The sequence below is a fragment of the Dermacentor andersoni genome, chromosome 2, assembly GCF_023375885.2.
Source record: "Dermacentor andersoni chromosome 2, qqDerAnde1_hic_scaffold, whole genome shotgun sequence".
Classification (NCBI taxonomy): Eukaryota; Metazoa; Arthropoda; class Arachnida; order Ixodida; family Ixodidae; genus Dermacentor; species Dermacentor andersoni.
Window position 1 is genome coordinate 66,756,046 of NC_092815.1, and position 26,739 is coordinate 66,782,784.

At 44.8% G+C, this 26,739-nt stretch overlaps 1 protein-coding gene across 3 annotated transcripts in view; it reads left to right on the plus strand.

The window, feature by feature from the left end:
• LOC126542189 (propionyl-CoA carboxylase beta chain, mitochondrial-like) overlaps nt 1-26,739 on the plus strand; it is a 52,446-nt gene that overhangs the window by 14,085 nt on the left and 11,622 nt on the right. The window contains exons 7-13 of one of the 3 annotated variants that reach the window (XM_055077064.1): nt 4,308-4,374; nt 7,522-7,642; nt 9,698-9,779; nt 10,603-10,726; nt 14,261-14,368; nt 15,775-15,940; nt 19,496-19,596. In XM_055077064.1, the coding sequence (XP_054933039.1) occupies nt 4,308-4,374; nt 7,522-7,642; nt 9,698-9,779; nt 10,603-10,726; nt 14,261-14,368; nt 15,775-15,940; nt 19,496-19,559 (732 nt within the window). In that variant the 3' untranslated portion in view covers nt 19,560-19,596. The other 2 variants (XM_055077065.1, XM_050189137.3) reach the window with 2 other exon arrangements.

Sequence of the window (26,739 nt, forward strand, 5' to 3'; positions counted from 1 at the left end):
TAATCGAAACGCGAGCCGCAGTGTGCTTAGCCAGTGGACTCGTGGCAGCACCCCGCGGCGGCCGCGGTATCTACACTACATAGAAGACCAAGCTACCAGTAGCAGTCGCATATTGAAACATGCTTTATTACGAAGTAAAGTGTCCAGAAGAGAATGAGGAGCAGGCTTCTGTTGAAAAGAGAGCGTTTGAGAGAAAGGTGTCTTCGTGCCTTGCTTGCGTGCTCCACGCACCACGTATGACAGCAAAACTTGGCCGAGATGTTCCCAGCAGCTTATGTTACTCGCGGACTATGTTATTTCACCAAGCCCGAGGGATGGTTCAGGGCCCCTTTAAGCTTTTCAATGAAGGAACAGGGGTAGAAGGCGTAATACATAATTTGTTCCACACTTTTTTCAAGATGGTGTTGTCGATTTTTAATCCTGTTAAATACAGTTTAGAAGGTTTGGTGGCTAACCCAGCACCTGCAGCTGTGGAGACCTTTTCAGTGATTGCAAATTTGGGATCTTTCAGACATAGATTTAAATCTTGAAGTGCATGGTAGTCGCAAGGAGCCAGTGTGTCGAATGCTTAAGCACTGAAAATCATAATTTTGCTGGTTTCTACTGCTGGAGAAATTATCGTGTTGTGCACTGAAGCATAATCCTGAAAGAACAACTCTTTTTAAGCATTTGCATGTTAAACATCAATTTGTGCTAAGGTCACTTCTCTAAAGGTATCGCTTAGTAACCTCTGATGACACTCACTTCTTTCTGTGGTTAGTTCTCAAGAAATATCCCACCTTTATTTCAAAATATAAATGCCATCACTTTGTTGGCTGATCTCAGCATCCGAAACTTCTTGGCATGTGGAGAGCTGCGTTGCAAGCATTCCTTATTTTCTCCTTGGTCTCTGGGTCAAATAAGATTCAGGTCTCATCCAGGGGCACTGTGACATAAAGCTATTCCAAACTTTTCGATTCCAATTCTGTAATCCGCCATCCACGATGGGTCAAAAAATTTTCGGGTCACTCCCACTTTGCCTGTCTATCACGTGACTTCACAAAAACCGCGAAAACGCCCAATATGATATGATATGTGCACACTGATTATGCATGATTAGACCGAATGAAACAAAAATAATTTCTGATTTGATGCCTTTTTAATCATTAGCCCTCTGCAGTACTCAGCACTTTGCCTGTCTGCCACACAACATCTCAAAACCGTGAAAACTCGCCACAGCAAAGGGCCGTGTATGCGTTAAAGGGAATGTCTAAGGTGTCAGTATTATCGTGAACAGGGTGCTTTTACAGTGTGGCCGAGTACAATGTGTAATTTTCCAAAGGCAGAAGAGCATGGGGCTGAGAAAAAAGAGATTTGGGGATAGTCAAAGCAGCCGGAGTATTGCCAGTAACCAGTGCAGATGGCATGGGAGGCAAAGCGTCGCATAGTGATGGTTGTGATTGCTGCGTGAAAAACTTGCAGTGTCAGGTGTTGCTATCACACACTGCTTGAACATCATAGCCTCGAATAGGTGCGAGCTTTTGAGAGGATGACAGGGATTGCAGAGCATCAAGAGCAGTTTTCGTCTACAGCTATGGAAATAACACTCTACTGTCATTGACATGAACTTAGATCTTGGACACTGCCATGTGCTGTCCTGCAATGTGACGAGGGTTTATTGTGGCGCTTTCGCCAGAGCATGAATACAGAGTTGCGCCATCTATCAGTCATGCTGTGGTCCCAGATTGCTAAAAGAATAAAGGTTGTTTTGCCGCACCGATTCTTTGGTTAATGTGCTGGTGGCTACACAGGATATGTGCTCAACTGCCGAGTTATGTGGATTTGTAGAATAAGGACAGTTCCTGTCATATGCTGTGGCCAAACAGTGAGGTAGACACGAATCTCTGGGCTCTGATGAGACATTTGCAGGAGGGCCAGGTACGCAACGCACTTGTGGCAAAGAAGGAAAACGAGCACGAGGATTGGGCTGGTCATAAGGGCATCTGAATGTCTGTGAGATGTTCGTTGCTTCCATCTCCCGAGCTGAGATGACGCATACTGTGGCTTGGGGTTAGAGGGTCATTAAAGGAAGGTGTGAAATGCACTTGCTTTTCCCAAGAGGGAGGCTGTGCGCAGCATGGAATAGCCAGGGGTCATTCATGGAAGGAGGGTGCTTGACATTTTTGAGGAACAAGGTGAGGATAAATTGAAGCTACGCCAGAATGTGTGAGGATGGTGTGCTTTATAATGGCATATTGGTCATCAGTTGGAGCTCCGAGAAAACTGTCAGTCACAAATGGCTGTGAAGACAGCAGTCAAGAAGGGCAGCAACAAACCAGCTCACATGGTGCCGCTTGCCTTGGGATGCAGTGAGTCCAGAATATGCACTTGGATCTGCAGAAACCATAATTCTGGGTCGTAGGCATAGTAAGCGAGCGGAGGGGCTCGCTGTCTGAGTTCATGGTTAATGAGGTTGCAGAGGTTCTACATCATGGGTCACCACTTGAAAGGGGATGCTCTTCATTTATTTGGGCCCTGCGGTAAATATCTGGCCAGCATCAGCTACTGAACCCTGATGTGGAGACCTAAACGTGGCACTGGGGCTTGAGTTTAGCTTGAAGCTTTCATTGTTGTGGGGATTGAGGTTTGCGTTAGCACCATTGTGCAGGCACTCACCTGTTCTGCCATCCCTACGCCTCACCCCCTTCCCACTCGTGACCAATTGTCAGTGGTGGCACTCCACCTGCGATGGTTTGCGGTGGGGGCGGGGCACTGACGTCACGGCGCAACTGTGTTAGGCTGCTGATGGCGGGGAGTGTCTCTTACCGCCGGGACTTCACTTGGTACGTACGTGCTTCCTCTCATCCACCGACACATTTGTAACTAGGACTTGAGCTTGCGCACAGTGCCTTTGCCTGTGTGGGGAGCACGTACTTAGTGTTGATCCTTTCTGGACACTAAGCCGAATAACGAATGCCTAGGGCTCGTGCGAGGTCGTACCACGCCAAGCTGCACTTGTTGTCGACCCAAGCCCTATGAGATTGCTCGAGGTCTTGCAAGTTGGTCCATTGGTTATCGCGAGCGCAAGTAGCATTCCTAGTGGTGTGTCCCAGCTTGAGCCTGTGCTCTCATAGCGATGTGCTATAGGCACCCCTGTCTGTATTTTCACCCTTGGTGCGGCACCCCTTTCGTTCCCATGCCGCCCTGAGACCAGGCATTTTTCCAGTGTTCTGTGTCACTAGAAACAAAAAAACGTTTTTCGTCAACTCAGGGCAATAATGTGTTCTTGCGTGCATCGCTTGGTAGCCCCTTGTGGCCTGAGCTCACACTATAGGCGACGGCTTTCTCGCTAAGCTCGAACCCATGGTGGCCGGTACTCCTGTGAGACCCTAACACTTGATATTGTCATCTTCTCATTAATCACACAGGCAATGGTTGTGCAGCTACAGGCTTATGGCAATTAGTGCCGCACATGTTTCATATATTTCTTAAAATTTAAAACATGTTGCAACGACCTTTTAACTCTACTTTTGTTAAAAGTATTTGAGTGCACATAGCATAGTAAAGCCTAAACACCCTTTCTTGATCAGTTTAAGCTGTCAGCTAGTCGACGAGTGCTATCAAATTTGGTAGCTTTTTCTTTTTGAATTTATAGAAATCATGTGACCTCAGCTAGAGGTCCTTTCCGTGTGTACTAGATTTTAACGCGACAGCGTTAAGGACCCCGTGTCGCAGAAAATCTGGTGTCCCGCGTCAGACATTGCATTGGCAAAAAGATTTTCGAACCACGTATACCCAGGCCTTCCACATGATGCCAGCAATTGACTGAACTAATAGAATATCTCAAGTTAAAATGCATAGAAAAATTGTAAACTATGACTGGCACACAACCTACAGACATGATAGCTCTCGGATTGTAATTTGACTATACGAGAAAACAAGCCCTTTCACACACACAAACCGGCCGTGGCTTCCACCATTTTGCACACGGCAGTGCAATGGGTGTCTTGGGGGCCAAGGAGTAGCATGTTTGGTTCTTTGCATTAACTCCAGCTGGCGCTCGCCTCCGCCGCATCGTGGCCCATGCAAGGGGCCGAAGTTCCACCACAAAACTTGCCTTCGTGCATAGCGTTCGCGGCAAGCGTTTCGAGGTAAACATTACAGTTACGTACGCTCTAGTTGCCGGGAAGTGCGAGAAGCAGTCAGGGATCTTTTAATGCTATCGAATTCCACTCTTAAAGGCTAAGTTTAAGCATCCTCCAAATGTTTATCTGCTTCCAGTGGAATGATATTTCGTCGGGATTGCGATCCCTTTATCTCCTTCGCAGGCTGTTACAAATGAAGATGTCACTCAGGAGGAGCTTGGTGGAGCCAAAACTCACACAGTCACGTCCGGTAACTATATCCCTTGCCTTTTAAGATTTAACCTGTAGTTTCATGCGGCTGCACTGTCGGAGCACCTTGCACAAAAATTCACAGGGTCTTTTGTGTTAACTCTAAGGCGACTTGAAAGTGAAAGCCCAAGTGCCAATGCATTAAAGATGGACACATGATGTACACGTCCCCCTTAATTTGCTTATTGTACTTTGCTTAGTCATCCCTCTTAATTCCAAAGGTCGAGGGTTTGACTCCCATCCAAGGTAATGGGTTTGAGTGCCTTGACTCTATCTTAATTAACTGCACCTTATTTAACTATACCGTAATTAACTGTGACTTAATTAACACCAATGGTTGGGGGTTCAACTCCCACCTATGGTCGTGGGCTCGAGTGCCTTCATTTACTCTAGCTTGATTACATGTGCCGTAATTACCACCAAAGGCTGAGGGTTCGACTCCCACCAAAGGTCGCGGGCTCGAGTGCCGTAATCCTATCATAATTAACTGTGCTTGAATCAACGTCGCCTTCATTAACACCAAAGGTTCTTGGTATGACTTCCACCAAAGGTTGTGGGTTCGACTCCTGCCAAAGGTTGAGGATTCGTAGCGTTTTTGTACCTTTCATGTCGTCAACGCATTTTCACTCAAGGTTGACTGACTGATGAGATGTATAAGGCTTTCACCTTAATAAAGGCCTAGATAAGGAGTGAAGGCTCCATAGTAGATATTATGTAGTGGTCAGTCCAGGTTACCAGTCAGAGAATTTCATTAAAACCGAGTCGTGTGGTTTGCTACCAAACGTCATTTTCACTTTTGATATACTTACCGCATTTTCCTTATCTTATTCATATGACAAAAATGTGACCCAAACTTACGGACATGTTCATTATGCCAAGAACAGACTCCCTTAATAGGGACATTTAAAGTCCAAAATAATTGTGTCTACCCTAACACTGAACTGTTGTTAAACAGTAACAAATATCCCAATATAGCTACAAGCAGAAGCAGAGTTTCTGCAAAAAATTAAATGGCAGAACTGTAGGATACAAGCAACTCCACCATATACGGGAGAAATATGAAGCCTATAGTACATATTATTTAGCAGAAAAAGCCTACTAAACTGGTGTGTGCATTAAAATTGGTGTGCCAAAACAAGTTCCCGCTAGCCACATTCTGCCATCATAGATGTCAAACGTGCCCTGCATTAAGGATGCATTTTGCACATGCAGAGGCACCACACGTGCCCCGCAAAAATGGCACAAATTGGCGGGAATAACTGTACTGTCAGTGCCAATGCAGCTCCTGTTGCATGCTTCCTGCAAATGACATGTTGATGAAAAGTGCCTCGCTGATATTTGTTTTACCTGCAAATGCTATGGCTGGTTACTATTCAGGGAGTAGTTTGAAGGGGTAATTGATTACTTACCGATTGATGTTCCAATTGTCAATCTAAGCTCGGCTCTGGCGGAACCACGTTTGATGCATGGTGGATAATGCATGGTAGGTTTAAATAACTCGCATGCGACTTAGAAGATGCTCAGGATGCGAATTCTGACAGTTTGCGTTGTGTATTCTTCATGTTCTGTTTTTTTTGTTAGCTGCAGATGTGAGAAAGGGCTTCTCCACATGAAAAACGTTTCCTGATCAATGCTGTTGCATGCATATAGCACGCAAAAGACTGTACAAGTACTGAAATAGCAAGTGTCCATGTGTGTGTCTGCACATATTTGCTGGCGAAAAGGTAGATTTACTACAACTTATGATAGCATTAGCAATGCATTTGATGGGTGTGCTGGTAGCAACAAATCTTCCGGTCCTGCTGCACTACTCTAGGAATCGCTCAACTGGTGTGCCACTTGTTGCAACACAGCAGCAGATGGGATGGCTGATAAACGTGTCACGGTTAAGCGACGATGTGATAACCTGTTTGCAACTGATGACAGATAACATCGTTGGAGCCATCCTTTGATAGGACGGAAAGGAAGCTAAGATTGACAAAGGCAGAAAGGATGAAGAGCCTGCAGACAAATCAAGAATTCTGACAACAAGGAAGGCAATAGCAACATTGAACTTTCTGTAGCTGTACCTTGTATTGCTACCGGGTTTTGCTAGGGAGCATGCCATAACTTCGATATCATAGGGTCAGCTGTGCCGCTGTTTTGTAGCAATGCCTGTTTTGATGCTAATGCCCTTTCACGCATTTCACATTTGTAAAGGGCCACATTCAATGCTCTGCCTACAGCGGAGCGTCGCTCTGAAAACTCACGAACACGAAAAGTGTGAAAAGCATTGGCATCGAAAAAGCATCGCTACAAAATGGTGACCCTGTAGTTGCACATTGTCGGATGAAATCTGCATATAAAAATTAGTGACTGCTTCCACTAAGTATCTCTTGAATTCATGCTAAATATTTTCTTTTTCTGAATGCTCTTGGCCTGCTCTACTGCAGATAACATTGTGCATGATCTTTACAATGCAGTGACCTTATAACAAAAAATTTTGAGGTGCCAAGTGCATCATTAGTATAAAGATGTTTGTCTATCTATTGTTCTGAATGATGGTCTAACGCAAAAATTCCAGCCGAAATTGTGCATTTTCAACCTATGGCTGCAGGAATAGTGCTACTATCCAGTTCATCACCTCTACCGGCATTTCCAATGCTTTAATGGGGCATAAAGGTTAAAATAAGTTGAGCTTTACTAATAAAATATTTTATACTACCACAATACTAAATAAACCTTCCATACCATGGAAAATGCTTGGTAAGCCATAAAAGGATGCAAAAATGAAAGGTGGATAGCAATACCACATTGAAGTTCCTGCAACAGCTCACCATGACATGCCTTGTATTCTAAAGAAGCCAGAGAATGAACTTCACAAATTTCAAGAACCTTTACTGCAGCTGAACCACTCCAATACGAGAAAATCCATATAAATTCATAACATCACATAGGCATATGGGGGCTGGGGTTTCAGTGCAAAATTCTTTATAAATTTGAGTGTGGCCTGTATTTTTTATTCAAGTGATTAGACCCTTACCAGAAAGTAACAAAAATTGAGTTTTGCACGAATACTTTATTGTCCCTAGGCTTAAAATACAGCTCTTCTTTTCTGCTTTCCAGTCCATAAGGCACTGCCCATTTTCATTGTTTTGTTCACGCTCAGGTGTGGCTCACAAGGCATTTGAAAATGATGTGGAAGCCATGATGGAGATGCGTCGTTTCTATGACTTCATCCCGATGAACAACAAGTCTGGGCCCCCTGTGCGGAAGTGTTTTGACCCCTGGTGAGTGCGGTTCGTCAAGGAAAGCACTCGTAATTCATCCTAGAAATATAGTCAAAGCTATAGACAAAATAATCATGAATAGTCGGGCAAGGGAACAAGAGTTCAGTATCGCCAGTCAGCCTCTAGAGCCTGTGAAACTCACAGCCTAGGTCAATTAATCACAGGGAACCCTGACCTTGAAAAGGAAAGTCACAGAAGAATAAAGATGGGTTTAAGCGCATACGGCAGACATTGTCAGTTCCTGACTGGAACCTTACCATTATCATTCAAAAGGACAGTGTACAATCAGTGCATTTTACCGGTGCCGACATATGGGGCAGAAACTTGGAGACTGACAAAGAAGCTTGAGAACAAGTTAAGGACCGCGCAAAGAGCGATGGAATGAACAATGCTAGGCGTAACGTTAAGAGACAGAAAGAGATCGGTTTGGATCAGAGAGCAAACGGGTATAGCCGATATTCTAATTGACATTAAGAGAAAAAAGTGGAGCTGAGCAGGTCATGTAAGGCGTAGGTTAGATAACCGGTGAATGATTAGGGTTACAGAATGGGTGCCAAGAGAAGGGAAGTGAAGTCAAGGATGGCAGAAGACTAGGTGGCGTGATGAAATTAGGATGTTCGTGGGTTCTAGTTGGAATCAGTTGGCACAGGACAGGGGTAATTGGAGATCGCAAAGAGAGACCTTCATCCTGTAGTGGACATAAAATAGGCTGCTGCTGCTGATGATGATATACAGCAGAACCCTGTTCATGCATTTTAGGAAAAAGAAACTAAAAAAGAACGTAATAACTGGGTAAACATACAATTCGAAGCTGCACATTTGCAGTCGAGGGGTTTTCTGAAATGAAATATACCCTTAAAAAACATAGTCCCCGTGGACCATGTTTTATTTTCCCTGTTTCATTTTCCCTTCACTCTCTCCCCTCCTCAATGGCTCAGATGTGCTTTACAACAGATTTTGTCTCTTATCTCGGTCAACGGCTGAATTTAACAGAGCCAGTTTACAAACTGTTTTACAAGTTTTTATGCCTGATGTACCGTCATACCAGAAAATTGCTGCTTGTGAGGAAGGCTGTTTATTTATTTGCTGCTTCTGCAAGTAAACGGTGCATCTTGTTGAAACCTGTACAGCTTATACTGGGAGGACGATGGCCTTGCAAGAAGAATAACCCAGTGAGGCCAACAGAAGTTTTAAAGGGGCCCTGAACCACCCGTCGGGCTTGGTGAAATAACATATCTCGTGGGTAGCATATGCTGCTGTGAACATCCGAGACAAGTTTTGCTGTCGTACGCAGTGCCTGAAGCTCGCAAACGGATCACAAAGTCACCTTTCTCTCAAATGCTCTCTTTTCAACAGAAGGAACTGTCCTCACTCTCTTCTGGACACTTTATTTCATCATCGAACGCTTTATTTTGTAATTCCCTTAGACTGCTGTTATTGGCCGATAGCTGACATCAAGCTGCAGTCGGCTACATGGTGTAGATGCCGCCGTGGGGTGCTGCCACGAGTCCACTGGCTAGGCGCGCCGCGGCTCGCTGAGGACAACCGCATTTGCCATATGTTTAGTGCGTCTTAGCACCAAAAGCAGAAATCATGGCTTCTGCGTTAACATCCAAAATGAAATTTCAACTGCATGCCACGGTGACATATAGAAGGCGCAGCGTTGTGGCCACACCCCACTGCGCCATAGCCTTCACAGTGCAAGGCATTGAAGAAGGAACGGGAGCACAGTGGAGGCCGTGTTTGATTGCCAATAACTCCGCTTCTGCTGAACGCATTGAAGTACTTTTTGCGGCGAAGTATTTCTGAAATAGCTTATTTTACTTCAAGTTCCTTTCTCCAGTTTGATAAAAGGTGGTTCAGGGCTCCTTTAAGACGCCTAAAATATGGATAGCTCAAACTTGCCTTCAGTTTCACAGTGCACATAAACACACTGATGGTGATGCCATTGGTGCAGTGTACAGTGTGTAGTAAAAATATGGCTGTTCTTGCCGAGCCCACTGACAAAACATTTTCATGTGTGCGTGCCCTGAATTCAATGTTTGCATTCTGCAGGGATAGGATTGTTCCAAGCCTGGACAGCGTGGTGCCCCTGGAGACGACAGCTGCTTACAATATGCTTGATGTCATTCTTGATGTGAGTTTATAGTGGTCAGCATTGTTGCTATATCTACTAAAGAAAATGCCTCTGGAACATGTCATATATAGTGGCCAAACGGTTTTTTTGATGCAGCATAGGCTGCAAAAATAACTGAATGATCTGGTTGTCCAAAAATGCAAATTTCTAGATATATTTTGTTTGTTTTTACAACTCCATCTGCACAGAATATTTATTTACAGAGTTTTGTTTGGTGCTGTAGATCAGTCAAGTAATATCAACTTGAGATTTCGTGATGGTTGAGGACTCAAAGGCATGCACAAGCATAAGCTTGCCGAAGCGGCGAAAACAACAATGCATGCTTCAGGCTACCTGTGCCCCACCAGCTTAGCGCATATCGGTGTCTTGTATTGCAACATTTTGCGCAACACTTTGCATTCTGTAGATGTCAACTGCAGTTGAGTCTGCCAAATTTTTTAGTGACTTTAGATCACCGCACCTTTTCCCTGTTGGTGCATATTTCCTTGAGGTGTTCTGCAAAATGTTTGAACCCGGCGGCGCGGGAGGATGCACCCCACGACGTGGCGGGGATCAATGTCTCGAAACTTTTCTAATGATGCAACCTGCGCACAGAAGGCGCGGTTCACCACCTGATCTACCTTTGTGCGTGCCAGTGCCACGTGCAGAGTATGAGTAATTGAGGACATCTGAAAAATAAATCGGTGACTATCTTCTGCCTGGTTGTTTTTCTTTGTGAAAGTTGATTTCGTGTATCCATTTTGCCCTGATGTTTTTTACTTGGAGTCATCTTATATCTCTGAAGTTGGTTTGTGTGAAAGTACTCTGACTTTCTTCTGTGCAGGTAGTAGATGACCGTGACTTCTTCGAAGTTATGCCAACATATGCAAAGAATCTGATTGTCGGATTTGCTCGAATGAACGGCCAGACTGTTGGCATTGTGGGCAACAATCCTAAATCAGCAGCAGGTGAGTTCAGGAGCACAACCTCTCATTTGTGCTACAAAGCAGCTTACATTCTTTTAAAAAGACCCATCCATGAAAATAAGTTCCCAAATCTCGGAAAGCAAGTAAACTATGGCTGCTGGCATTGGGCATCTGGGTAGAAATAACTGGTCGGTCTGTCTGTCTGTCTGTGCCCGCGTGCGCTTGGGAAGAGGAATGCTGTTGTCAGGGCACATTTCAGAAATTCATCAGATGTGGACATTGTTGGCGTAGGGAGGTGTATTCTTGACAGTGGAATGTTACACTACCGAAGTCATCTTTCTCTGTGCACTTCTTGCAGTATTGGGCATGTGTCTTGTGGTTAAGCTTGAGTTGAGTAAGTTAGTAAGCATCCATGGTACTGAAAGACAGATGTGCAAACACAGGCACAAATAGAATGAAAAGAATGGCATTTGTGTTTTCATTCTACTTGTGTCTGTGTTGGCATGCCTGCCTTTCAGTACAGTGGCAGTTAGGCAACTGACACTAGTTTAGAAAGGTTGCCAAGACATTACTGGATGGACAGTGATTTGCAGATGGTTCGCCAGCTTTTGAAATAAATACGGCAAGAACCACTGCTACTTTGGTGAACGTGTATTGTGCAAGTTATTGTCATCACTGCTTTTCGACCGCCGTGGTTGCTCAGTGGCTATGGTGTTCGGCTGCTGAGCACGAGGTCGCGGGATCGAATCCCAGCCGCGGCAGCCGCATTTCGATGGAGGCAAAATGCGAAAACACCCGTGTACTTAGATTTAGGTGCACGTTAAAGAACCCCAGGTGGTCAAAATTTCCGGAGTCCTCCACTACGGCGTGCCTCATAATCAGAAAGTGGTTTTGGCACGTAAAACCCCATAATTTAATTTTTTTTAATCACTGCTTTTGATGTTGACTTCATTAAACATGCCAGCCAACAGCATGTGACTGTGAAAACGTCCAAAAAATTGGGCACTACAAAAAAAAACAAGTGCATGCGTTTTACTACCTTCCAGGTCTCAAATCACAACAGCCCCATCAGAAATAGCTCGGAAGGCCTGCCAGTACGCTTATTAGGCATCTCGGTACATGTACAGGGAGGGGAGACGGCGGGTTTTCACATTTACGATTATAAGTGACCTGTGATACTGGCCCCTTTCTACTCTTTAAATGCTTCACCACAGAACTTTGCACATGCTTGTCAAGGAAAATTGTGTCAATTTGTATGTTAATATCGAGATTTGAGTGTAGGTCATGAAGAAAAATAGCCACTTGTGTTTCGCAAGTTAGTCCCTTGTGGAATTCGTTCTGGGATTGGTTAAAAAACTTCCCATCAAGGAAGTTAATTATATGGGTGTATATGACATGTTCCATGATCTTGCAGGGCATCGACGTGATGGAATGAGGCAGTAGTTCAAAGGCAAGCCTTTATTGCCCGATTTGTAGACTGAAACGACCTTGCTCACTTTCCTCTTTTTTGGAAGGTTTCCGGAAGACAGTGACTGTGAAAACAACAATGTTAGACATGCCACAGAGATGAATTTAGTGTTTTTTCTAAAAACTTCAATGTGACTTTGTCGAAACCTGCAGATGATGAAAGTTTAGTATTGGCTATTATATTTGAAATTCCATGTACCGAAATAGGGATAGCAGGCATTGTAGGCATAGAAGGGGCAAGAAAGGAAGGTAAACGTGCATCGGATTTTTTAATAAACACTGAAGAAAAGCAGTATTAAATGTGTTAGCAGTGTCCATGTCTGATAAGATTTCACCCTGCTCATTCGGTAAGGAGATAGTGCAAGATGGCTGTGGGTTAATGATTTGCCAAAATTTCTTTGGATTTTCACTCATCATGTTGGCCAGGTCGAAATGAAAGTAAGTGTACTTGCGTGCGCGGATTGCTGTTAGATATATACGTTCTGCTTCATAGTACTTGTTCCACGAGTGATCGTAGGTGTAGCACAGTGAGGCAGTTTTTGACGGCGTGATACAGTAAAACCTCATTAAACTATGCCCACTTAAACTGTAGTTTCGTTTTAAAAGTAGTAAAGTCAAATCTCCGACTCTGCGATCATCGAATGTAATGCGTTTTGTACCCACTTGAACCGTAGCAGCTTATTGTGTACGTATCAGTTAACACATAGTGTTCAAACTTTTTGTCGCGCAATCACGACGGTGCGTCATCCCCATCGGGCAGCCTGGCAGAACAACAAGCCTCAGAGATCAGAACATAAGCCTCCAAGTGCCCTGTGAGTTTGCACATGAGGCCACATCATCATCATTTCGACGCCATCCCAGAGAGCATTGTGACATCATGCAAGCTAAGACTCATGTCATGCCGAAGCTTAGATAAAAAACACTAGGTGCTCAGCATAGATGAAAAATTGGACATTGTTCAAGCTATCAAACATGGCATGAAGAAGTCAGCGCGGGCACGCGACAGGGATCTACCGTTGACTACGGTGTGTGACATTTGGAATGCAAAGAAGTTGCTCAGCAGCATTGCTGCGACCGTGAAGAGATGTCAGCTACGAGGTTCGCCTTTTCGCCATAGTTGCCTCTGTTGCTGAAGTGTCGCCTAACGACAGTGATAAAGCGACAGCACGGGCGATTCATGCCCGACAGTGGCAGAAGCTGCGCATTAGATCAGCCTCATAAATGCAATCGTCACGACGAAAGCAGCAACCCGCTATAAAACAAACTATGGTTTAATGAGGTTTCACTGTAGCTGTGTTTCTTCTTGGACACTTTGGGATGACTCGTGAAAGACATATCGCTTCAAGTTGATGTGCAGTGTTTTGTAATGAAGTGAATAAGGCATAGATTTTTTTGTAAAAGTGACAATGGTTCCGCACATTTTGAACCTGGCGGGAGTAGTCTTCATTAATGTCGAAGGAAGTACCCTTTAATTTGTGGCCATTAGATAAAACTGCTTCTTTAGTTTTGAAGGAACTGAATTTAATGATAATTGTGCAGTTTCAGCCTTGGATGTGTCTGCCTAGTCGATGTGCACATTCAATTAATTGAGGGTCTAATGTGAATTTAAGGTACTCAGAGTAATGGCGAATAACTATTTCTTCGGAACACGCAAAGGATTCTTTTGGGTCAGAAACACTTGTCGGCAACGCTTTCGGTGCTGAGTCGCATGAAATTTCGCAAAAGTTGAAGTATCTCCCAAAGTTATCACCCCAAAATACTGCTCAAAGAAAGCTCCGTCTCCTCAGACGGCGATAAGTGAACTTCTTTTTTGAATTGATTCCTTAAATAAAAGGACCATTTCTCTTCATCTCGCGTTACATTTGCGGTTTGATTTTATTCTTTTATTTTTTATTTCGCAATCTCAAAGGTCGACCCTCGCGGTATAATCGTAGTCGTGTTACATTCGAGTAAATACGGCATGTCCGAAAATTGGACGTCCTAAAAGTAGGTCATTGACTGTACATAAATGTGTAAGCAAGAGAGAGGGGACCAAAAGACCAGTTCTGCTTTTTGTTTTCTATCGACATTGTGTCGCTAATTATTTAATTCTGTGTGTACATCTTGCAGGTTGCCTTGACATCAACTCATCCATAAAGGGTGCGAGATTTGTCCGCTTTTGTGATGCATTCAACATTCCCATCATCACCTTTGTGGATGTTCCTGGGTTCCTGCCAGGTAATTTAGTTTATTTTGATACAGCAGGTAAATCTTGATATAACAGACTGATACAGTAGAATCTCACTAATTAGACTCCTGTAATTCAATATTTAGGTTAATTTGATTCTCACCAGAACCCATGCATTTCTAGGAGTCCAAACTTTCATTATTTCTATCCTAAAATTAATCTTCACCAGTCAGCATGCATGTTCCTGACCTCTACGGTGACCCCGATAGCAACCCCTTTAGTGACTGCATCTGTCTCAGCGCAGCTGGGGAACAGTGAATGCGTTGAACACTTCATTGTACGTTGAAAACGCCATTTTCGGCCCGCCCTAGGCAGATTTCCAAGCAATTACTGTAGCTCACACTGTCCGATTACAGTGTTTACCCGGTTCTATTGTGCCATTCTTTTTTTTTTTTTCTTTAAAGAAAATTGGACCGAAAGTTACCTGCGTAGTGCAATCGGACAAGAAACCAAAACTGCTTTTGCAACGTTTCTATTCTTTACCGCATAACATGAACGAATTGCGGCAAAGGTAACGTTAAGAATCTTTGTGGTGGAGATAACTTCAGGAGACTGGCTGTCATTGTGCAAGAGTATTTCTTTCTAAAAAATCAGATGCACATTAGAGTTCTTCTTTGTTTAGGAGCTTTAATGTCATTTCGACGTTAGTGTTCTACTTTGGACCCATCGGAAGTTGGCACGTGTTTGATTCGGGGGCATGTTAGACTCGGGGGCAACTAATGCCAATGTATCAGGGGTGTGTTGTGGCATTTTTTCTGTGTCTTTATTATTTTGACCTGCCGGTTGGTGTCTGTCTCTTTTTCTAGCATGGCCGTGGCTTCATGTGGCTATCAGTGTGGCCTGTTTTAGATGTAATCTTCCGCTTGTGCAAAGACAGAGTGAGCTGAGATGGTGTGGCATCCACAGTCATCTCACACGTTTAGTGCTAGAGGTTGTGTGATGTCGAGTTTGGAAGACGCATTAAAGCTAGAGGCAAATAAGGCATTTTGCGCCTCGCTGCCGGCGCTTTTCATGATAGTGTCCCACTGCCACGGGGACGGAGTGAACGCGAAAGTGTGGCTGGCTTCGCTTCATTTCACCGACATGAAGATGTGGCATGAAACTGCATCTTTTGTCGCCGACTCTAAAAGTACTACAATTTTTTTTTTCTTATTGAAATTTGCTTTTTCCAATTATCCGTTAATTTGGAAAATTTTGCGGCTGCTACCATCTAAGAAAAATCTGTCAGATGCTGTACTTATTTGCATAAAAGATAGAATTTCAATATAACAGAATATAGATATACTGTAGCAAATTGCCGACTTTACCAATTTCATTATATATTGGTGTTTAACTGTATGTTCTTCTCCTTCTTTCTTGGGCTTATACTTGCGGACAACTTTCTGTGGCTATGAAGGGAAAGCTATGGGCACGTGGCTGCTGCACATGTGTTACCACACCAAGTGGTCCGGCAGTGTTAGACAGTGCTTTTGGTTGCTTGGAACAGACACTGAATCGGTGCAGCTTCCACGTGCAACAGTTTTGCGTTTCCCAAGATGCAAAAGGGAAGAACTGCAAAATAGGTAAACCTTTACACTCAGTGGTGTGTTCTGTCTTATTTAACTGTTGCTAATAAGGTGTTCTTGTTTTCTCTTTCCCAGCCTAAACTAACGTGGATTAAAACGCAACACTCTTTTCTTTTCAGAAGCGCTCTCACTCATGCACGCTTTGCCTCCATAGCTTTCCCTTTATAGCCAGAGAAAGTTGTCCGCAAGTATAATCATGTTCATTTGTGGGGCCAGCTCTTCTGGATCTCAGACTCCGTTTCTCTCGATTATCGGCTTTGTTTGTGTTGAATATTGCAGCAAGTAGATAAGTGTGTAGTGTTTGCCCAGCACTGTTTCAGCTAGCCCCTTAGATGCTTTTGAGGCACTTCGAGGCTGTAGCTGATGTGTGCAGGCTAGTCAGCATCTAATCGGAGTATGTGGCCATAACATCTAAAGCAGGCTTCGCACCGGCCCGCTTGTATTTTGTTGCTTATTTCTGTTCCCCATCTCTAAAAAATCCTTGGAAAAATGCTGCTTAGTCAACTCTTTTCAAGCATCTATGAAATCTTCTGCCAGAGAGTCAATTTGGATCTCTTATGGGGGATAGTGTTGTAAACTTGAATGTAAAACATGCCCTTTCTGTTTCTACGATGCGTACCGTATTAGGCATGAGTGCACTCAAGTTGAGCTCAGCTGTAACTGCAGGTATTTATTGGGAAAAATCAGATCTCCATTGTGCATAGTTTAACCAGTTTCATTTTCTTTTCTTACACTTAATAGCATCTAGGAGTAGCTCTTAGTGGCAGTCATGACAGGAGGGCCTGCGAACAATGGAGCTTCTCTTCTTGAACTATACTATAGTCACTTTTTATGAAGTCTGGGGCAGCTCCTTGAGTGAAAACATCTTTTGGCTGCTCTCCGTCTCTGAACATTTCCAAAAATATACTTTACAACTTGCACAGGTGCATCCAAAAGGCACCCTTGTGACTCTTCTAGCAGGAAGCAAAACATGTCACAGTCACAAATATGCAGATAACTAGAAAGGGCTGCACTGAAAAAGCAGTGTAGGAGGAAAAAATGGCCGCTGCACAAATGTACACACAGAGAAAGTGGCACCATAGTATGGGACAAGGCAGCAAACATTCAGATACGCAGCCGTGCGTCATGACAATAGGGGTCACAAGGGAGAAACCAACGTTACTAGACTACTTCGTCAGTTTGCAAACTCCGCTGGGATGCGACGGCAAATGTGGCCCCCTTTGGTTCCCGCTCGCGAGATGGCGCTTCTGACACCATTGGCTCGGTCGCATCATCGTTACAGAGCTTGTGCGCTGCGTTAAACGCAATTTACGCAGTTATGTGTAAGGGGAGTTATTTTCGAGGTAGTGAGCAAACGTCGTTTCCAGTTCACTACTAGAGTGTCGTTTGAGCCACTAGAGCAATGCCACTCGGCAGAGGTGAGACTGAGAGGCCTGAATCTAGCTCCTGGTATGCGGGACACCTATCTATTCAGCTGTGAGGATTCATTGGTTTCCTGTTCTTTTTAATTCAGTTTTGTGTAAAATTACATGTTAGCGGTGAGCCACGTAAAATAGGTATCTGATGCTGCCGAAAATACTGAAACCTAAAGCTTAGAACCACCCTTTTGTTCCAGGAATGCTAGGATACGCGTTTATTAAACACAAGATACTGAACTACTTCAGTGAACGCTCACCGTGTTTAAGGCTATAAAACGCGAAATATGACTAGAACAAAAGCCAAATCCAAAACAATTTATTGAATGAATGCAATAAACATCAATTGGCAACCACTTTTCAAGAGCCAGAGTTACAAGAGACGCACTTTTTTGTTTGGTATAGCCACCTTTTCCTTGCTTTCTAACCGATGGTCACAGTGACAAATTCTTGTCACAGTGATTCTTGTCGCAGTGACAAAGTTCAATATATGGCATGGGAATATCTGGCATTTCCAGCTTGTGCACCACAATTGTAGTGCCAACAACCTCATGTGACCAACCCTGCAACTGTTGGCCTGCTGCTGCCATGCCACACAACTCATTGAAAAGCTGTATGTTGTTCTCCAGCACAACAGTGCTGTCAATGTCACCACTGCTTTCCCTAGAAATGCAGAAGTTCGACATCACCGCTTCTTAGTCGTTCTCTTTTTGCCCTTTCTGACGCTTAGGCTCAGGCGGTGGACACACGGTTGGAGCCTTGAGTTTTCGCGCCGGCTTCGACAAGTATTTAGGGCAATCGGGAAAAATTTGCGGCACAGCATCTTCCTTAAGAGCCCACTTGTCACACGGTATGACAACTACGTCACCATGAACTTTGTGAACAAAGTCTTTCACAATATCTTCCTCGTGAAAGCGGCGGTCGCAAACAGCGCATGAGCTGGACAGCTCCTTATCCAATCTGCATGTAGCCCGTGGCGACTGTTGAAGGCGGAACTCATCAGCGGGTGGCTTAAAAAAATCTTTTTTCAGCTGTGGATTTCGTCGAATCGTAGCCACTTCAGCAACTAGTCACAAAGCAACGAGCCATGTTTTCTTACATTGAGGACATGTCACAGTCAGGCACTATATATATGCACTTGCGATAATCAACAGTGATCAACCGTAGTTGCAAATTACATTGAGAAGCTGTTCTTGCCTTGATTTGAAGCGAGCAAGTCGAGCTGCATCGCACGATCCGCAAGACGCACAGCTCGGGTGCAAGGACGCCTCACGTGGTCGCAAATGTAACAAGTTGCAGCGGGAGCACACGCCGCACGAGCTGCGTCGATAGATCTCACTGGCACTCACAGGGATAGTGATCACTACACAACACAGTCGAAGGCAATGAAGAAACACGCGGCACGGCGCCAAGCCTGCGTTGACTTCGCCAGAGCAGTTGCAAAAAGAACAACACACCCACAACACCCGCCGAAACCACCGTCGCCCTCGCTCAGAGGTACATGCAAGGGTGACACCCGCGGCGCGGGAGTTTGCAAACTGAAAGAGGTAATCTATTAACGTTGGGAGAAACTGCACAGTCAGTTAGCATCCAGAATGCTGTAGAAATGCATGCACATGTGCTCAGTAACATGTGCTAGCAGGTGCTGTGTAAATGAATATTGCAGAGCCAGTGTTATAAGTTTACATGCGCCTAAAAACAAACACATGGCAGGATAAAGAAAATCGGCAAGAGTAATTGGCCTGCATGCAAATACAAATTTTACTTTAAACTTAATTTGCTGTTTTAGCTCATAAATGGTCTAGCTACATATCAATAGCAATGCCCAACTTCTGGTGGTTTTTATGAGTTGCCCTATTACTCACTGTTTAATATGTGATCCCATATACTGACGACCTTTAAGTCCATTATTTCAATAGAGAATGTACTTGAGTTGTGTTCATTTTTCATAAAACCCAGGAAGCTGCATGCACCACAAGTTCGTTAACAGCTTTCTATTTTATAATACTATACTCTTCTTTGTTCTAAAGAGCAGTGCTATCAAGGGCCGAAATTTATAATGCAACTTGTTTAGGCTATGTTCTCATTCGAACCTGCCATGCAAACAGCTTTGCTCTTGTCTTTCTTGTCTGTAAAGGTACTGCTCAGGAATATGGAGGCATCATCAGGCATGGGGCCAAACTTCTTTACGCCTATGCTGAAGCGACTGTACCAAAAATAACCATAATCACCAGGAAGGTGAGTATACCCCTTCACATAAGTTCTAAATATTGTAAGGGGCCTTAACATTTTCCTGCCCATGGACAAAGCAGTACACTTGAACCTCGTTATAATGAAGTGAGATATAACGAAATAATGAATATAACAAAGTACATGGATCCCCATAGAGACCCACGTATTTAAAACCTCATTTTAACGAAGTGAAGTTGTCCTGCCAATGGATATAATGAACTAGATTTGTTTCCGTAACCAAAAAATATCTGACCATTGCACGCCCAGTACATAGCTTTCCATGGGGTTCGTCATTCATTCGCCACAGCAGTTCAAAACTTCCACATCCCCGCATCGAATACGTCGTCAAGCAACACCGGTCTTTCTCACCGCGATGCGTAGTTGCGCACCTGCGCAATGAGCAGCTCACTGTCACACTTCTCCACTTACGTCTCTCTCTAGTGATTGCCTGGCTGCGCGAGTCGTGTCGTGCTGTCTATGTGCGGATGTGCAAAAGATTAGTGTGTTCACTTCTATTAGGCAAACGTGCCACGCTGGCAGGCGTAGTTGGCCATGGCCTTCAAGATCTCTCCAGCTCAATCTCGGTGGTCACATGCAAGGCTGCTCTATTGGGCCATGCTGCGCCACTACGCAGAGTGGTCTGAAAGGTTAGCGCATTCACTTCTCCATGGTGCACCACACCGGAAGCCACAGCTGGGCCTGGCCTGGGAAATCTCCCCAGCATAATCTCAGGGGTCACATCCAGGCCATGCATTCACTTCTCCCACTTCCTGCAGCGCGCCCTGTGTGCTTGCAGCTGGGTGTGGCCTCTGAGATTGCGTTGGCATCGGTGCAATTCCAGAGCCCACGATCCAGCCGAGCCTAGCCGGCACGGCGAAGTTCGCTTGCTTCGTCGGTCACACAGCAGAACGCTGATGAGACGGTCATTTCAGGAATTGCCCGACATTTGTGTGCAGGCACGAGTAAAAGCATGTGCAAGAGAGAAAATATGGGGGTTTTTGCTCCTTGAACATCTGACTTTGCCTAGGTACTACAGAGGAGAAGTTTTGTGTGCGTTTGTCCCCAGGCGTGCTGGCATTCAATGCAAAGTATCTGTGCAATATTCCAGCACATCTTGACTTTCTATGGAGAGAATTTCTTCAGATATATAAGAGAATGTTAACAGGGTGTTGCACCAACCGGGAAAACCGGGAATTCTCAGGGATATTGAGTAGTGTGGGAAACCTCAGGAAAAACTTAGGGAAATTGTGCCTCTATCAGGGAAAATTAGCTGTAATTTCATTGAAAGGGTCGAAAGTTGCGGTAATGCTGGCTCGACTAACAGACAGGAATTGTAATTAATCGTCTTTGACGCCCTATCGCCGGCTGGAGGAGTTGCCAGTGTACAGTCAACGACCGACTTTCTGGAATCCCGATAATTTGGACGATTTCGCAGCACCGCCGCGTACCCCATAGAGTCAATGTATCAGAACGCTTGAAATTTCAGACGCAAGAACTCTTCGCCGTCCAATTTTCTGGACGTTTTGCCGTGACCGCAGGTCCGAAACGGCAATAATCAAAGCCACTACAGCTGCCATTTTGATAACCTCGCCGCCTCGAACCGGCGCTCTAGTACGCAGGTCCGCTGGCAACCGTAGCCACCACAGTGGCAACGCTAGGCCTAGCTGCTTCGACGTTCACTATGAAGCTTCTCGCCGTTGGGTGCCGGGTTTTTTATTTAAAGAATTCGCTGCATTTAGCAATGGCACGGACTCCGCCTTTGTGGTTTTCGCGATTGGCTTAGAAGCATGGAAAGCACAGTGTGCTGCATAATGCCGGTTCCCAAAAGTCAGCTTCACCTCTATACAGAAGTGTTACTTGGTGAAGCATACGCTAAAGTATTGCAGTGAAGCATAAAAATCGTGAGAAGGGGCTGTCGGCACGGGACACAGTCATCATCATCATCATCATCAGCCTAGTTACGCCCACTGCAGGGCAAAGGCCTCTCCCATACTTCCCCAACTACCCCGGTCATGTACTAATTGTGGCCATGTTGTCCCTGCAAACGTCCTAATGTCATCCGCCCACCTAACTTTCTGCCGCCCCCTACTACGCTTCCCTTCCCTTGGAATCCAGTCCGTAACCCTTAATGACCATCGGTTATCTTCCCTCCTCATTACATGTCCGGCCCATGCCCATTTCTTTTTCTTGATTTCAACTAAGATGTCATTTACCCGCATTTGTTCCCTCACCCAATCTGCTCTTTTCTTATCCCTTAACGTTACACCTATCATTCTTCTTTCCATAGCTCGTTGTGTCGTCCTCAATTTCAGCAGAACCCTTTTCGTAAGCCTCCAGGTTTCTGCCCCGTAGGTGAGTGCTGGTAAGACACAGCTGTTATACACTTTCCTCTTGAGGGATAGTGGCAACCTGCTGTTCATGATTTGAGAATGCCTGCCAAACGCACCCCAGCCCATTCTTATTCTTCTGGTTATTTCAGTCTCATGATCCGGATCCGTGGTCACTACTTGCCTTAAGTAGATGTATTCCCTTACCACTTCCAGTGCCTCGCTACCTATCGTAAACTGCTGTTCTCTTCTGAGACTGTTAAACATTACTTTAGTTTTCTGTAGATTAATTTTCAGACCCACCCTTCTGCTTTGCTTCTCCAGGTCAGTGAGCATGTATTGCAATTGGTCTCCTGAGTTACTAAGCAAGGCAATATCATCAGCGAATCGCAAGTTGCTAAGGTATTCTCCATCAACTTTTATCCCCAATTCTTCCCACTCCAGGTCTCTGAATACCTCCTGTAAACATGCTGTGAATAGCATTGGAGATATCGTATCTCCCTGTCTGACGCCTTTCTTTATTGGGATTTTGTTGCTTTCTTTGTGGAGGATTACGGTGGCTGTGGAACCGCTATAGATATCTTCCAGTATCTTTACATATGGCTCATCTACACCCTGATTCCGTAGTGCCTTCATGACTGTTGAGGTTTCGACTGAATCAAACGCTTTTTCGTAATCAATGAAGGCTATATATAAGGGTTGGTTATATTCCACACATTTCTCTATCACCTGATTGATAGTGTGAATATGGTCTATTGTTGAGTAGCCTTTACGGAATCCTGCCTGGTCCTTTGGTTGACAGAAGTCTAAGGTATTCCTGATTCTATTTGCGATGACCTTAGTAAATACTTTGTAGACAATGGACAGTAAGCTGATCGGTCTATAATTTTTCAAGTCTTTGGCGTCCCCTTTCTTATAGATTAGGATTATGTTAGCGTTCTTCCAAGATTACGGTACGTTCGAGGTCATGAGGCATTGTGTATATAGGGCGGCCAATCTTTCTAGGACAGTGTTCCCACCATCCTTCAACAAATCTGCTGTTACCTGATCCTCCCCAGCTGCCTTCCCCCTTTGCATAGCTCCCAAGGCGTTCTTTACCTCTTCCAGTGTTACTTGTGGGATTTCAAGTTCCTCTAGCCTATTCTCTCTCACCTTATCGTCGTGGGTGTTACTTGTACTGTATAAATCTCTATAAAACTCTTCAGCCACTTGAACTATCTCATCCATATTAGTAACGATATTGCCGGCTTTGTCTCTTAACGCACACATCTGATTTTTGCCTATTCTTAGTTTCTTCTTCACTGCTTTTAGGCTTCCTCCGTTCCTGAGAGCCTGTTCAATTCTATCCATATTATAGTTCCTTATGTCCGCTGTCTTACGCTTGTTGATTAACTTAGAAACTTCTGCCAGTTCTATTCTAGCTGTAGGGTTAGAGGCTTTCATACATTGGCGTTTCTTGATCAGATCTTTCGTCTCCTGCGATAGCTTACTGGTTTCCTGTTTAACGGCGTTACCACCGACTTCTATTGCGCACTCCTTAATGATGCCCATAAGATTGTCGTTCATTGCTTCAACACTATGGTCCTCTTCCTGGGTTAAAGCCGAATACCTGTTCTGTAGCTTGATCCGGAATTCCTCTAGTTTCCCTCTTACCGCTAACTCGTTGATTGGCTTCTTATGTACCAGTTTCTTCCGTTCCCTCCTCAAGTCAAGGCTAATTCGAGTTCTTACCATCCTATGGTCACTGCAGCGCACCTTGCCGAGCACGTCTACATCTTGTATGATGCCAGGGTTCCTCAGAGTATAAAGTCGATTTCATTTCTAGTCTCACCATTCGGGCTCCTCCACGTCCACTTTGGCCTAACCCGCTTGCAGAAAAAGATATTCATTATCCGCATATTATTCTGTTCTGCAAACTCTACTAATAACTCTCTTCTGCTATTCCTAGAGCCTATGCCATATTCCCCCACTGACTTGTCTCCGGCCTGCTTCTTGCCCATCATCGCCCATCAGTATACTGTATTTTGTTTTGACTTTACCCATCGCCGATTCCACGTCTTCATAGAAGCTTTCGACTTCCTGGTCATCATGACTAGATGTAGGGGCGTAGACCTGTACAACCTTCATCTTGTACTTCTTATTAAGTTTCACAACAAGACATGCCACCCTCTCGTTAATGCTATAGAATTCCTGTATGTTACCAGCTACATTCTTATTAATCAGGAATCCGACTCCTAGTTCTCGTCTCTCTGCTAAGCCCCGGTAGCACAGGACGTGCCCGCTTTTTAGCACTGTATATGCTTCTTTTGGCCTCCTAACTTCACTGAGCCCTATTATATCCCATTTACTGCCCTCTAATTGCTCCAATAGCACTGCTAGACTCGCCTCACTAGATAACGTTCTAGCGTTAAACGTTGCCAGGTTCATATTCCAATGGCGGCCTGTCCGGAGCCAGGGATTCTTAGCACCCTCTGCAGCGTCGCAGATCTGACCGCCGCCGTGGTCAGTTGCTTCGCAGCTGCTGGGGACTGAGGGCCGGGGTTCGATTGTTGTATTCATATAGGAGGTTGTGGCCAAGTACTGCACCAGGGTGGCCAATCCTGCTCTGGTGAGAGAGTGCGTTACCGGTTCTGGTCACCGGGATCAGGCCGCACTCTAGGCCTGTTTGTGCAATTTTCTCAACACACGGTTTTTTTGTATTTTCCGGTGTAGAATTGTGCGCCACCTGGATTTGAATCACGGTACTCTTGCACGGGAGGCGGATACTCTACCGTCCCCGCAGGAGTTAAATTAAATATTAAATTATGGGGTTTTACATGACAAAACCACTTTCTGATTATGAGGCACGCCGTAGTGGAGGACTCCGGAAATTTCGACCACCTGGGGTTCTTTAACGTGCACCTAAATCTAAGTACACGGGTGTTTTCGCATTTCGCCCCCATCGAAATGCGGCCGCCGTGGCCGGGATCCGATCCCGCGACCTCGTGCTCAGCAGTCTAACACCACAGCCACTGAGTAACCACGGCGGGTCCCGCAGGAGTTGTACGCCTCATTTAACCTACAATGGTGCCCTATTTGATCAGTCAAGGTAGACCAATCTGAGCTCGGTTATACCGCATGGATGGCACTCAGCTAGAGAACCTGGTATTTATGACCTGCACATGTGTGGCCATACATAATTGAAGATATATATCCTTCTTTTTTTTTTTTAGGAGGGTTACCGTACAGTGGTAAAATAAAGGAAAAGACATTAAAAAGAAAGAAAAAGGGGAAAGGAAAAGGAACATAACAGGTGATTTGAATTCGTGACCGTTGGATGTTGCCCGGAAAGATAGCTCAGTCAGTTGGTTCGTTAGGCCCCAGGTTACTTTCAAGCGCCATAGCTCCTGCTCCGAGCCTCATATTTACGTGGAAAGGGACTGATGTTATCCGCGATAGTCGGTTTTTGCTGATTCCGAGTGGTTGGAAGGCATATTTTCTTGGAAAAATGGCCGCCCGAGGAGAAGAGCGAACTCGAGCGGCATTAGAGATTAGGAAAACTACCTTAAAATATTTAGATTTGAGGGAAAGCTTCGTTTACAAACTATAACACGGCAATCAGCACTCGAATACGACGAGAGAAATTATTGAGACGTGGAAAATTCCCTAGAAATAAATATGGTTTGCATGCTTGTAAGTATTGAACCTCTTAAAAGATTGGGGGGAAATATGCGCTCACCGAGAGGGCATCGTCCGCGCGAGACCACCACCAGGCACCTTACTGAGACGTGGAGGGCTCTGTGGCCGGAAACAAAGCCTCCCCTCTCCACCGGCCAAGAGGGGAAAACGCGCTTTCCGATCGCTCAAGGTTGCGCGGACATAGTATAACTCTAGCGTCTAGGAACAGCTTAACCAGGTGCGAGGGCGGCACGCATAGCGTGGGAAGCTAGCCGCCAGAATAACTATCTCAAGGACTGCTGCTGATGAGGGCCAAATACCTTCGTGTAATTATAATAACCCTAATAGGACTACTTTCGAAAGAAAAAAAAGGAAACGGCCCAGAGGGCTATACTACGAGAGCTATGACTGATAATTTTCTATATATATATTCATCTCATCTATGGGATCGCATGCGCGCGCTGTTGCTTTGTCTCTGCGTGTAGTAGTTAAGAGAGCCAGTTTAAGGGCGGAGAAGAAGGAAGGAAAGTAAAGCAAAATTGCAGCGCCGTGGTTCTAAAGCGCACCCGTGGTAGCGAAACGGAAGGTGATATAAGTGTGCGTGGCCATGATACGCACACGTAAAACTGCCTTAAAACATTTAGACTTGAGGGAAAGCTTCGTTAACTAACGATAGCACAGCAATCAGCACTCGAATATAATTAACCCTAATAATAATTGTAAATATTCATCTCATTTATGGTATCTAATGCGCGCGCTGTTGCTTTGTCTCTGCGTGTAGTAGTTAACAAGAGAGCCAGTGTAAGGGCGGAGAAGAAGGAAGGAAAGGAAAGTCTCTGAAGCAAAATTGCAGGGGACACAGTATGTATTCCTTAATTATACAAGCCTGCACCCGGTATTTCCTGTCACAGTACAAGCACCGATATGCCTAATACGTGTACCGACAGGCCTTCAGAGCGTTTTCGAATGTGCCTGTGGTGGTTTTGGCCCCTAAAGGCAGTAAATGACATGCATTTTTTTTCAACTGGCCGATTTTTCTAACGTTCTCACGGCCCTTAGGGAGCTTGAAAAATTGGACGTGAACGGTGCAACTGACCAAGAAGATGCTTCAAATGGTCCGCGGGGCGAATGAGTGGCGGAAGGAGGACAAGAACAGAAAGGGCCT